General features: G+C 39.1%; 1 protein-coding gene across 3 annotated transcripts in view; it reads left to right on the top strand.

The window, feature by feature from the left end:
- The window catches only part of LOC126262281 (ATP-dependent helicase brm-like), a 230,190-nt gene that overhangs the window by 198,766 nt on the left and 16,723 nt on the right, over nucleotides 1–14,701 (top strand). For all 3 annotated transcript variants that reach the window (XM_049958810.1, XM_049958801.1, XM_049958819.1), the window contains exons 23-24: nucleotides 6,958–7,259; nucleotides 11,373–11,499. In XM_049958810.1, the coding sequence (XP_049814767.1) occupies nucleotides 6,958–7,259; nucleotides 11,373–11,499 (429 nt within the window). The remainder of the gene's footprint in view (nucleotides 1–6,957; nucleotides 7,260–11,372; nucleotides 11,500–14,701) is intronic.

Below are 14,701 nucleotides of genomic sequence, written 5' to 3'. Positions count from 1 at the left end.
ACAATTTTGCAGGCCTGGAGAAACTCATTTTCGAGATGGGATTAAGGCACTGGAACATCATTGGATCAAGTGCTTTAATCTACAAGGAGACTACATTGAAAAATAAACAAGTTTCAGTGATGTAAGTACTTTTTTTTTCTATTCCGTTCCGAGAACTTTTCAAACTACCCTCGTATTATATCATGACATTCGTGTAGAATAAATTCTCAATATTAAATAAAATGCTTAAATGGGATGCATGTCAGAGCATTTCCCTTGATATCGTTTGTAGAACCAATCTTACCCATATATTTTGTTTGACATTACTGCAGCAATTTCACATTTTGAAAAGAGGGAGGAGGTATCAAGCAAAAATCAAAATAAGAACACTGGATAAGGGAAATGACAGCTCTCCACCATATGGAAGTAGCGCTGCAGCAGCCTCATATGTCTGGCTTCTAGTGTTAGTAGTGGAGCTTGTATTATTTTCGAGGAAAAGGCAGTAGGTTTTGATCAGGAGATCATTATAAAATGCGATGTTAGATAAAAGCAGTGCTAGAGGTAGGAGGTCCTAGGGAGGGAAGCTATCTACCTAAGAATAGAGAGACATTGCTAAGAAGAGAGAGAGATTGAACCTGAATAGAAAATGGTAAAAAGTGGGGAGGGTACTAGCAAGGCAAAGCTGGAAGGAGGACTGGACTGGCACTAGCAGACTGTTTTGCCAGACTAAACAATGAGCTGGAGAGATAATTGTGACCCATATAGTTTAGAGAAGCTGGTGTAGTTCCAAGGATCATGATATCTTGAATCTTAAACTAACTACTGATGTCTGCTGTGTTGCGCTCGGAAACATGTTCTCCAATTATGCAGTCAAGTGTGCAGGTGTTGACAGGTTGATGTTAGTTTTTTCAGCCAAATGGTCCACTGACAGCTCTTGGGCACAATTTGGAGTATCAGATGACACTTAGGATCAGTGCTTGTTAATTCAGTTTCAATAGGCACTGAGCTTACCCGGATGCTGGTTCCTGAGAACATATCCTGTATGTCCAAAAAGTTCAGAGATTGATTTTATTGGATGCTGGTTCCTGGTGGAGAGGGAACATATCCTGTATGTCCAAAAAGTCCAGAGATTGATTTTATTCCTGGTGTATAAGCAATGTCAATGCAGTAACTACAGAGGCACCTTGAATTAACAACAGTGAACAACAATTGTGCATTACAGCAGTCATTGTGAAGTCATGAACACCTTTTTGCCCAATAAAACATAAGCCAGCATTTTGCATGAACTCATCTTTGTTCCCAGTGTGGCACATTATAATCCTTTTTCCAGAACCGGACAATGTTTGAGTTCCTCCTTTCCAGCCATTTCACTCCTGAGCACTTCCTCTGTGACAATTGTATATATTTTCTGATACAAAAGCCATTTTTTTTGTTCCTGCTAATAAAACTTTCTGGAATGATTTGCACCACACCACCTCTCATCACTATAATAAATAGTCTATCCAGTACTATCCAAGTGTCTTATTTCCTGCAGAAACTCACCTCTTTTATCTGCTACTTCATTATTCTGCATCAGCACAGGTTTTTTGTTGAACTTCGTGTATCTGAAACCCAATTTTTGAATAGCATGCCAAAGGGTTGTTTCACTCTTCCATTTCAGTCTTCAACTTCTCCAACACATCATTTAATCTGAGTGCTTGTTATGTCCTTTTTGTTTTGATTCTGGTCTTTGGCCTACGATTTTAGACTGAATTTTTAATGTGTTCTCGGTGGTTGGCTTTTCCTTTTTTATCTCTATGGTCGGCCAACCACTGTCACACTCTGTGTGATTTTAAATCGTTTTGTCTGATCTGTGTTTGCGTCTTTCTTGTCCTGTGTTGTCTGTCGTCTTTTCCATTTTTCGTTTTTATTCTATGTGGATGTTTTTAAGTTTTGCAAAAAGGGACCGATGACTGTAGCAGTCTGGTCCCTTTAATCCCACAAACCAACCAACCAACAGCTGTCACTGTTGGAAAGTGCTTTTCCAAATAGAAATTGTCGGTGGTACAGGCTACACTCAAAATAAATACCTCAAGAAAATACTCCCAAGATATATGTAGGAATAACTAAATTTGCCAAAAAATTGTTGTAGTTATGAAACAGTAGAAAATGACAGAATTAATTACACCAAATTAAAGATACTGATACACAGGAATAAAGTGGAAGCTGGATTTTAAATCAGCAAAATGTCAAACACATTGTTGTGTGTTACCTTAAAGTATAATGATACTCTCTTCTTCCTAAACTGAGATCATATACAAGGACGGATTCAGTCAATGAAATTCTCAAAATGTAATATTTGTGCTAGTTGACTCTGTATTTTCCAGATTATATTTAAGCTATTTCATTGTAATATAATTTTAATTAGCAGTTTTTTTGTCCTGATTTGGCCTTACCAGAATTTATTTTGTTGACATACGATAAAGAGATGTAAAAAAATATATGGCACTCATCTGCATACCCTTATGTTCTGTCATTTTCTCATGGTTATGTCCAATCTTTTTATCAAGTTGTAGAAGTATTTTCCTCCATTATTAGTTGTCAAACTTTTGAAAACAAGTTACATGTTATGCAGCGATCATAAATGTGACTTTTTTATTTACGTGATATAGCTTATCATACTCTATAATTCATTCTTATGTTTTCAAGTGGGTGTGTTGGATGAGAAACACAGATCTGTTTCTTGTTAATGCTAGAGGAAGAAACTAAATACCTAGTGTATAATGTACCTGTCATTCTTCTTTTCATGATAAGTTTTACATCTTTTAAGCTTTACTTTGGCAAATAATGCAGACTAAAGATTTGATATGTAAAATACATTTGTACTAGATTGAGAATTTTTTTGAGAAGGAATTTGAAATCGTAAAATTATTCAAAAATGTGGAACTTTTACTTCTTTCTCACAGCATTTTTCTTGGTTCTATTTGTATGTTATTTGAAACATTATTCTTAATTTTACTTTTGAAAATGGCCGTAATTACTAATATGAAATATTAATTTACAATATATTAATATCTTCAAAAAATTGGAAAATCTTATTTTTCTTTTGGTGAAAAGCTTTTGGGGTTCCAGCTGGAGGGCAGTGTGACATTTTGACACGTGTCGTACTCATCATCTTCCGGCAGTGTCGAGATATGCTGATGCTGTAATACTTGTACTAGTGGTGTGCCTCCCTCCACCTAACTATGGGCATCTGGGACTGTCTGGCCGGTGGCTGGGCAGGGGGTGAGGCTACAGTGGCAGGGGTAGTGTGTGCGCCGTTCGCATCTCTGTGTGGGCATTCCAGCCACATCTTGCGAGTTGGACAGTGCTGGGTGCACTCTCAGCGTATTACTGCGAATGCAAAATTCTATGCGGTAATTAGCTGGCATCCTTCATCACTGTTGACCAGATTCTCGTGAAACTGTATTTCGATGGGTTCTTGTATGATGCTGTCCCAATAGCCGATCGCTCGGCAATGCATCTTCATGTTCTGAAAGTCAAAGGTGTCGTCTTTTTGATACTATGATGTGATATCACTGTTTTCTCTCTGCCTCAGTCACACATGCCTGATGTGCTCCTCACAGCACGTCAAAATACAGCACTGTGTTTGCCCAGAGTACTGTTGTCCACATAAGTGTGAACCTTGAATATATAGTGAATGACCAAATCCTGAAGGGTTGCCAGGAAAAAAAAGAAACATCTCCTAAGTATTAGTAAGTCTAGTAACTTATGTAGAGTCATACAGTGCAAGCCACTTTCGTCAGCCCATTAGGAGGTCACACACATTGGGAAGCTGCTGATTTCATGCTGACTGACTGCTAATTGGAGGTGAAAAGTGATGCAGTCTTGTATCGTCTATAAGCAAACAGCCCCAGAAATCGTATACAGAGGCAAAAGTAAATATGTTGTGACCCATATCATGTGGCCTGCAATTGTGGCCAACAGCACAGTGGCAAACATAGCACTGTATTTTGAAATGCTGCGAGGGGCACATCAGGCGTGTGTGACTGGAACAGACAGAGAAATCAGCAATAGCAGAACATAGCATCCGGAAATACCACACCTTTGACTTTCAGAACTTGAAGGTGCTTTCTCAAGTGCCTGGCTATTAGGACAACATCATAAAAGAATCCTTTGAAATACAGGCTCATGAGAACCTAGTCAACAGACACAAAAGATACAAGCTTGAATGCCACTTGAAATCCTGTGATAGCAAGCAGTATGCCAAGAGCACGGTCAGCACCATCCAACTTGCAAGACACAAGTGAAATGCTTACGCAGAGATGCAAATGGTGTGCCTGCTATCCTCACCACCGCAGCCTCACCCTCCTTCCTGCCCACCATTCAAATGATACCTGACTGCCTGTGGCCAGTTGGCGGGGGGCATACCTGTATAACAGCATCCGCATATCTCGACAATTTATCCGAAAATTATGATTATGATATCTGTCAAAATGTCATGGTATTTTAATGCTGCCACCCACCTGTAAACCCAAGAGTTTTTCACCAGCAGTATATGCCAAGATAGACATTTGCATGTACATATTTTTTTATACATTCTGACACTACTGCAAATAAGATTAATTTTTGTCTACACTAGAAGTTCTTAGATTTAAAAGAGAATATTTTGTGTATTTTTAAAATTGTAAGGTTAATTTTAATGAATTATCAAAAATAGTTCGTAAGTTAGTTACCATGCGTAACCAGCTTAAACTGGATTTTTGAAGCCTGTAGCAGACCTAACAAGTACCATAAATATTGTCACCATGCAGTTTTAGGTTTCCTCCAACAGGCAGAGTTGATTTTCTTACCCATAACGCATTTATTTTTCATCCTGCAGCATCTTGCTAGTTTTCTGGAGATCGTCACAAATTATACTGCATAAGGCCAATTGTAAATGGGGGCATTCCACAGGGTTCATGTTTGGACCAGTTCTTTCCCTGATATAATTCAAGAATTAGAGTGTACCTGATAGCTTCCAAGCTTTTTATGTATTGATAAGACAAACATAATTGGTAAAAATCCTGTTTCATGTGAAATACGTTACATTAAAACACAATATGCTCAGTTTTTCGGGCATTACTCAGTTAGGTGTGACATTTTATTCCCTTCCGTTGGAAGCACGATAAGTGAGATTGAGGATAGAGGGTAAGCCCTCTTGGAGGTTGTTTGCAGCTACCTTTATAATTGCATTATTGTCCACTGTCATCACTTCTGGTTCACGTGGAGCTCAGCCGCACATTAACTAGAATGCAGCCTTTGATTTTTTGGCAGTTTCTCTAGGAGAGAGCAGCCTTCAAATTTATTGCCAGGGTACTGAGAAACTGTACTATGTATAGGAAAGGTATTACATACAGAACAATTATCCATGCAATATTTAAGTGGTGGTCACATGTGTAGCATCCATAGGACATTGGATCGACTCTTTCATTGCTACAGATGTGCTCTCTGCGTTCTGTGCTGAGGGTGCTTTTATTATAGCTGCACTGCTCCCAAATGCTAGAGCCTGCTGAGAGACAACATTCTGGCCAACAGGAAGTACTTATCATCCATCTTTTCAAAAATTATTAAGTGAAAGAACTGATTTTTGCCCATCTTACAGTCTAATATTTCAGTTGATAAAGAACTGAATTTCTTTTCATTACCCATCATACTGTGCTGCATCAAATTAAGTAAAACATTGTGTGAAATTTTAAAGAGTACACAGAGGTAAAAATGCATTGCCTAAACTTTCGCATATGGTTGATTTTAGCTCAAACGTTGCATTGAATAAAATATAGATAAGATATCGAAATTTTATTTAAAATTGGGGGATATGTCATTCTGTTGTTCAATTATTGAGTTTTATATCTGAAGGAGGGTCACATGTGATGTGCCCATTCACATCCTTGTGCATCTCGAATCATGTACTCATAACAATCGTCACATCTCATAAATGATTCAAGATGTCAAAACAAGATTTTTTTGCAAATGATAGCACACAATAAGACACATATTTGTATTATAAATACTCGACATCTTTTTATTCACCGAGATATGGAAGTAACTCGTCTGCAGGAGTGAGGTGAATGGCTCAGGATGCATTCAGACATCCATAGCACTGTAGGAAAACCCAAGTGATGCACTTACACACATCCACAACACCTGGGGAACAATGTAGCTAGCTAATTGTCCATGCAGTGGCCGGTAATGGAAATGTGGGGAATCCAATTGGGTTGGCAGGCAAAAAAGTTTGATTCTTTCAATACTACTCAGCTTCTGGTATCATTCCTGCGGAAATGAGGAAGATAAAATTACATTAGTAACAGCATGCACAGTGGCATATAAGTAATCATTCTTCTTATGCTCCCTCCATGAACGGAACAGGAAGAAATGCTAATATCTGGTACAATAAAAAGTACTTATTTTAGGCAGTTCAATACAAACATAAATAATATTTTCAGTTCAATTAAAAGAGCCTGTAAAGGCCTCATCCTTACCTATTGCTTCTGTGCTGTGCACAAATACCCAAGGTTCCTTTGACTGTGTTTGTTCTTATTCTTGTTTGCTAAAATAGATTGAGTTCAGAAAATATTGTTTGTGTGATTTGGAATCAGGTTTATTGCCTAATGCAGCCACACTGATTTCGGTTGTTCATTCTTTTTCCAGGAAATTTTGTGTGAATGATGTAATTCCTGATAAGTAGAGTTCAGCTGTCATCTTCCACACCTCCTCCCCATTGTTAGTGATTGAAAGCTGATCTCCTGTATCTCCTGTGTGGATCTACAGTTATTACTTTTACTGTAATAATCATTCATTATATGCAGATGGAATAACATCAGGCAGTGTTTCTTATCTATGTAGCAGCTACATTTTGCCCCAACAGATTAATAGTTAAATTAAATGAATATTTAAATAAATACAATAATAGGTATGAGTATTTGTTGAACATTTTAAACTAATTATTTATTTGAACAGGCAATTGAAGGTGAGGAAGAGGAACACGTGGATGGAGAAGATCCTCTACAGGAACAGTTAGAGCGACAGCATTCATCGATAAAGAAGAAGACACGCAAAAGAAAGCATGTGGAAATACAGGAAATAGAGTCTGTGGAACGAGATGATGCAATTGCAGGACCATCTCGAGAAGTTACACCAGTGATACACAAGAAACAGCGGCGCAGCCAACAGGGAGCAGAGGCCTGTGACACTCCCCAGCAAGCTGCCTTGAGACAGTGCCTGCACAACATTCTCGGCATTGTCATGAACTACACAGATCGGTTAGTCAAAAACATTACTTTTGCCTCTGAATAGTTTGATTCTAGTAGCTGATATTTCAGCAATTAAGTATTTAGAACACTGGCAGCAAGTTATCTAATGCCGCTGCTCACAGAATAACAGCAAGTATCCAAAAGGCTTTAAATGACAGTTACTAATATCTTAGTTGCAGTGGGGCCAGCAGCTGTGATACATTTCTTGAATGACATCAGTTTGCCACACTGGCTGCTATTGTATATTGTCAACTACTACTACTTAGTTTTGGTTAGATAGCCATTCTCAAGCGTAAAGTATAACTCTTCAACAAAATACTTGCATTACAGTCAACATAATTGTGTGATGCAGACAAGTACATTGACTAATCCAAGTACATGTGTTTATGAGGTTATACTTTGGCCTTGAGAATGACTACAGAGCCAACATTCCAAAGTAAAAGGATGGTTTGATCCTAACAACAACAGCCAGTGTGGCAAATTGATGTATTTCAAAAAATGAAAGCTATGTTGTAAAGCCCCACGGTATACTGTTGTTGCAGCAAGCAACTAAAGTGTATAGCTGGGTAGTTGGGCCAACTAAAAAGCTTGCATGCCATTGAAAGTATTAGTGTGTTGTTGTTTTTTTTTTTTTTTTTTTTTTGGGGGGGGGGGGGGAGTTGAGTACTTAGCACAAGTGACACATGGAATAGTCATTGTTATTTTTGTTGCATTCAAGCACTATAAAAATGTGAAGAAGAAAAGAAGTCTTGCCATTAGTTAAAACAATTAGGAGATTCAGTTGGATGCAACAACCTGGGTGACCCATATGGCTATAATTAGTTTGAGAAGGCACCATTCTCACACCACACAAATACTGTGTTTGTTTAAGCTATAAGTTTACTATGTTACTTTTGTTGACAGCAGCAGCTTACAAGTAACAATTATAATAGTAGTAATAATAATTTTTTAATAAAATACCTTTAGTTGTATGAAATTTGTAACTTAGTTGCATACTTCCTATGGTCTGACAACAGAAGTAAAGTTTTGGTCTTGTCTACCAACCACCATAATTGTCTTCTGCTATGTGTTGTCTGCTCTCAGTCATAGAGGCCCTCCATTTACAGAGGTCTCTCTCTCTCTCTCTCTCTCTCTCTCTCTCTCTCTCCCTCCCCCTCCCCCTCCCCCTCTCCCTCTCCCCTTTCTTTCCTTCTCTCTCTCCCCCCTTTCTTTCCTTGGGTCATTCTGTAGGTCCTGCTTTGAAACTTCTGCCTGTTAATACCACCTTGTACAACTTGTGGATTGTTGTTTACCCTATTTTCATGTGATCTTGTACAATGTATTATACATTGTTGCTTTGTGAAAGAGTGCTCATTCATGTTATGCATTGTGCTTTGCATAATTTTGTTGTTATTCTTCAAATTCATTAAAGCCCTCTTACAATGAAAACATACTGCATTTTAACCAAAACTTCATTTGTGTGTGTCATTTCATCGGTTGCATGCATAATCCCTCTCACTGACTGTCGGTGCCCAAATGAACCCCCCTTGGGTGTTGCGCAGCAGCCTTAAATTCCTCCACACCCAAGGAGCCAATGCTCAAGCTAGCACTTTGGAGTGGTGACCCTTTTGACTTTCGTAGAACAAAGCCTGTGTCAGTACACTTTTTTGGTGCCAACTGTAACACCTTGGGCTACGCTGATGGAGATTTCTGGCACCTCCCCAAGACATAAGAGACCACTGTCTTCCCTCAAACTCATTATTAGTTGTACCACAACATTTCAAAATGTTTTGGAACCACAATCACTAGTTTTGCAATGAACGTATGGTGTACTTACATCTGTCCACTCCTGGAAGCAAGCAGATTTAATTCACCATACTTATTTTAACTGATAAGAAACCTTAAAGACTCACTAATGATTTTTCTTGGAAGGATGATGAATATAAAACAGAATTATTAATGCAATCAAGTTCATGGACATTCAGAATCCCCATATATGCATATCTGTTAGAATTATATGCTTATAGTGTAGTTTTCTCTGATGTCATCCAAAAATAAACTATCACACCATGCTATGTCCTATCAAAAAGAACAATAAAGACAGAAAAATATAGTTTAAGCAGGTTTTAGGTTATAGTCAGCTTTTGACCAAATAGGAAAAGCCACTATTATTATTATCATTATTATAACTACTACTACTACTACTATTTAGTGCTATTATTTAAAACATAGTATTGTTTTATTGTTGTACTATTTTCATGTCTTATTAAAAGAGGACATCATAGTCGCTATGTAAGAACTTTATTACCCAGTACCATTCACTTTTTTTTTTTTTTTCATGTGCCAAATGGTTTGATTCTGTTTAAGTTGTGCCCTTCTACAAACTTAATATAGTGCTCAGATAGATTTTAAAATGCTTTCAGTTGCTTTCTGTGATGAGGCAGTGGACTCTTACTTTGTGGCTTAATCTTAGATTGTTTGGGACTTATTCCAAAACTATGCACAACAAGCCTAAAATATGTCATTTTTGTTCTCTTGCTTGATATTGGTAACTTAACAACCATTCCCTTTTGCTTTAGTTTTTACCATTCACCTGTCTGTAAGCTTTCATATACAGTGAAACCCCGCTTTTACATTTTTCAAGGGACTTCAAAAAAATGGTGTAAAATGTGGGAAATAACGTTTTAAGCTGTAAAAGTTATGTATAGGATACCCCCTTGCATTTTCGCACTTTGTATATGATATATGTACATAACAGGTTCAAAAGACTTGTCAGGGACTTTTTTTTTGTTATCTAATAAAAACCGCTGATGTAACTGGAATTGATAACTGCCTGGGAAGTAGAAACGTTTTGACTTAATTTCAAACGTCATAATCAGTGTTTATTCATTATTTAAATTATGAAATACTGCACTACGTATTTTTTCATGCTTAACAATGGGTTTTGAGATATTTTTCTCGTTGTCAAGTGCAAATATGTACATAAGTATTGTGTGTGGTTTTTGCATATGTGTTACTCTGCCTCTCAAGCACTGTAGTCATCTTTTAGAGGTTAATGTAGAAAACCACACACATGCAGACTATCACTCACACTGTTTGTGTAACATCACAAAAGATAGTTCAAAAATACTGCACCTGACAACAAGAATAAATTCTCGAAACACATTTTGCTCAGCATGAAAAAAAATTCGTTACCAGTGATGCATTTAAACTAAAAACATTTGAGCAATGCAGTGTGAATGACGGTGTCAACTAGTGCTACAATAGGCCAAACATTAAAACATGCTAAATATGGTTCGACAAAGGTGTCACAATAATCACAACAATTACGAAACTGCATTTGCATGGTAGAGAGTTTGGAAATGGTTGTGAATGGTCATGATATCTTTATTCGAATGAACTTAGCTACGCCCATCAGCCATCACGCCAAGTAGTGCTTGGCAGCGGCGGTAGATAATAGCACAAATTTTTCCAACTTTTACACATTTACCGGTTCAAATCCGCTAAGCACCCTGGTGTCAAGAAACTTAACTACATAATATTTTTAAACACTACTGGACGGCCAACATCATTTTATTTCTCAGTTCCCCCCCCCCCCCCCCCCCATAATGCGTAAATCGTGGGAAAATTATAAATATGTTGACACAAAATCAGGTGCAAATTAATATTGTGGTCATAGGAAATTTGACAGGAATGATAAAAAATGTCATAAACGGCAGGAAAATGTTAATTCCGGGAATGTAAAAGCAGGGTTATACTGTACGGCTTTGAATGTCACAGGTCTTCTGCCACTTTTACATTGGTGGTTGTTGGTTGCATTAGATATTGCAGACATTCACGAAAAATTATACATTTCATATGAAATGTTTGAATTGATAGGACATGATTCACCCATGTTTTCCCCGTCTTAGTGAAACTGTTGTAGTACTTTAAATATACCCTGCAATATTTATTTGGAATGTGACAGTTTTTTCATGCTGGTGAGCCAAAAGCCAATTATTAATTTATTCAGTGTGACTGCAGACATGTTTATAAAATTTACTGATGTACTTATTTTATTTTTAATAGAAAGAAATTAGAGAGGCATGAATTATGCACCATAAATTACACTTCAGCAACTTTTAATGACAACCTCTATTCCAGAAATGGGCGAAATATCAGTGAACCTTTTGTGAAATTACCATCAAAGAAAGAGTGCCCCCACTATTATGAAATAATAAAGCGGCCATTAGACATCAAGAAATTGCTTCGAAAAATTGATCAAAACAAGGTAAATATAAATAATTTGTAATACGCTAAAACTGTGTTACCTTCCAGGATTCAAATTCCAATACATCCTATTGAGAGGTGTGCTTTCCTTATCTTACAATATTAATTGTATTTAGGTATTTAGTGGAAAAATTGTGAAGTTCATTATTGAGTTGCATATCTATAGTGTTAGGCAACTTAACATGGTAAGTGTTCACAATTGCTGACTCATCAATTTTTGACAGTGTTTGCCCAGTCAGACTCTTCCGATTTATTAGCAGGATACTATTGTATAGATATTTGTGTATTTACTAGTATTATGGGGCTGTAATTTTTTTTGCAGTGACATTCTTGGATAATTGTTCCTAGTTTTTTGACACATCAGATTTGTTTATGATAAAACCTCAGCTTGAATTGTTTGACTGGTAGCGACTGAATTCACATGCTGCAACAACTACTCTTTGTTTATTAACCTAGAACTAAACTCAGTATAGGTTTGAGAGAACGGAAGTCCACTCTTGAATCCATTTGAATAGTCCATCTAGATTACTTGTAGTGGGTGCCCACAATGATGAAATCCATAATTTTCAGAAGTGGTGATGAATCAGGAGGTATTATGCATGATCAGCAGCATTGTACCATGAGGCTGTTAACTCATGGGGCATCGAAAGGCAGGTCCTGACGTGGGAGTAACTGATGGATGTTCGGCAGCTCATGATCAGGGCAAAGGTGTAAGACAGCACTGCGTGATAGGTAGCAGCAGTGGCAGGTGTTATGGTCAATAGCATAGCCTTGAGGACAGCTGGCAGTTGGTCTGGAGCCCAGAGAAAAACTGGCAATTGAGGGGCTGAGGGCCAACTTAAGTACCCGTCAGCAGAGGAAGACAGGTGTGATGTCACATGAACACAAGACTGCCTGTGACTACAGTGCTGATTACTGTGACCTGCACGCGTAAACATTGTAGCGGCTGCGGGAGGCTTGGCGGCAAATGGCCCAGTGAATCTTTTGTTGAAAAGCAACCTCCCTACATAACTTCAAGAAATGCGTGACACTATGCTGTCCATTATAATATTTTTTTGCAACCGCTTTCAGTTTTAAACCATCTTCACAGCAAAGAAAATATTACATGTTTATCATACGTCATACATTTCTTGAGATAAAGTTAACGAGAAATACATTCATTAACTGTCGCTAATATCTAGAGACATTGTATAAATCAGCTTCAACAGCAGATGCGACTCAACGTAAAGCAGGGACTGTACTTAGTCTGCAAAGCACATCTGTGGATGTGATGGCCAAATATGCAGGACCCCTGCCCTGCATGTACCCCCTTAAGAGAGATAGCACAACCATCTCAGCACCCAAGGGAGGAAGGACTTGGTGAGCACTGTAATACAATCTAATACAATCAAAAAATTATCCTAACTAAAGGACCACACTTCACCCACATAGGGGAACAGCCACTGAGCTCCATAGTCAATGGCGGGGAAAACTGGGCTTAGGCAGGGCTGGTGGCAAATGTTCAGCACAAGGTTCAGAAAAACAGCAGGACAGGTGGCGATGGTCATAGAGGAGGCTGTGGTAGTGATACCTGGTAACAGTGCCAAGAGAACTGACTGCGGCGAGGCTGAATGTGGCTGCGGAAGTGCCCGAATGGACAGCCGCAGCAGCACCCACTGAAATTGTTTAGACGGCCTCAATGGCAGCGACGGCTGGTAACTGCATCGCAAGTGCCAGCTGGAATAGAACTACTAATGACTGAAGGGCCAGCTGGCGAGAGAGCGGGCATCAACGTCAATGGGACTGGCAATCACATGACTGGCCACGACTAGGCCAACGACAGCTAGACTGAAGCTGATGGGCCTTCGAAGAGAAGTTTGTATCTGACGTTGTCATGTGAGAGGGCTGGGCTGATGCCAAAAGTACTTCTGTCTGAGAACTCAGTGAACATTAAAGGGTGAGTCCTGCGATATGACAACATTGCAACAAACTTGATGGAAGGTAATCCAGCTTGTAAATCACAAACTGCTGGACACCCCATCCGAACACAGATCCTGATCGTGCTCACTGAGAACACTGTGGGAAAAACTGTAGTACCAGAGTGAGCAGAGAGATGCTCCATAGCAGATTCAGCATTGGCTGACCCAGGATGAAAGGCTTGAGGCAACAATGGCTCCAGTGAGCCACAGAAAGATGAGAAACTTGCTAAGGAACTACTGGAAACAACCCGGACCAACAACAGCAAGTGAGAGAATGCACATTGGACAGTACATGAACAGACCACTTGAACTATTCCATAGAGAGAATATTGCCAGTAACTTTCATCTACCAAGAAACATGAAAACTAAATGGAAAAAAGAGTGCCTACCGAAAGTGAGACAACTACACAAATGAGCTTAGATACAGAACCCAAGAAAGGAAGAGTCCACATCCAGTACATAGGTGGATGAGGTGTACTATAGTAGGATGTGAATACAGACTGTCACAACAGAATAACATGAATCTGCTGCTCCATCAAGACAGATGACACAAGCAGAAATGCATATGATTGAAAAACACATGAACAGTTGAGAAAGAATGAACCCTGCTCCAACGAAATGCGAAGACAGATCAAGAAACACAGAAACACACATGTAGAAGAGGTCTTGTCATCCCTATCTGTCTGGCCAGTGCCACCCTCAGGAAGAGTGTCGGCCATGGCTGTATAGTCCAGGCAGAACACGACATGGTGTGGCAACAACAGTGTCAGTGTGGAGAGGGTGGAGGATGGGTAACAGGTGAGACGAGGACCTGGCACTGCAGCCGGTAAACCATGAGCAGAGGCTGGAGTGCACAAATCTTGAGCAGGCACTCTAACAACACTCTACCACGAGGGTGTGAGCTCGTAGGCTGTCAAGATGCAGGTCCAGGCACAGGAGTGACTGACAGATGTCCAGCAGCTGATGATCCCAGCAAAGGTTTTAAATGGCACTTCTGATGGGTAGCAGCAGCAAGCATTGTGGTCTGAAAGCATAGACGTGAGTGAGGGTGGCTAGCAGTTGGTCTAGAGCCCAGAGCAGAACTGGCTGTTGAGAGGCTGAGCAGCAACCTAAGTACTCATCAGCAGAGGAATACAGGCTCAGTGCACAGGACTGCACGGATACAAATAAGTGCCTGTGACTGTAGAGCTGATTACTGCAATCTGCACACAGCATATGTGTGTGTATTGTATGTGTGTATTCTTT

This window comes from Schistocerca nitens, chromosome 1 (genome assembly GCF_023898315.1).
Source record: "Schistocerca nitens isolate TAMUIC-IGC-003100 chromosome 1, iqSchNite1.1, whole genome shotgun sequence".
NCBI classification, from domain to species: Eukaryota; Metazoa; Arthropoda; class Insecta; order Orthoptera; family Acrididae; genus Schistocerca; species Schistocerca nitens.
The sequence above is the reverse complement of the archived record's forward strand: the minus strand, read 5'-3'. Positions and strand labels throughout refer to the sequence as shown.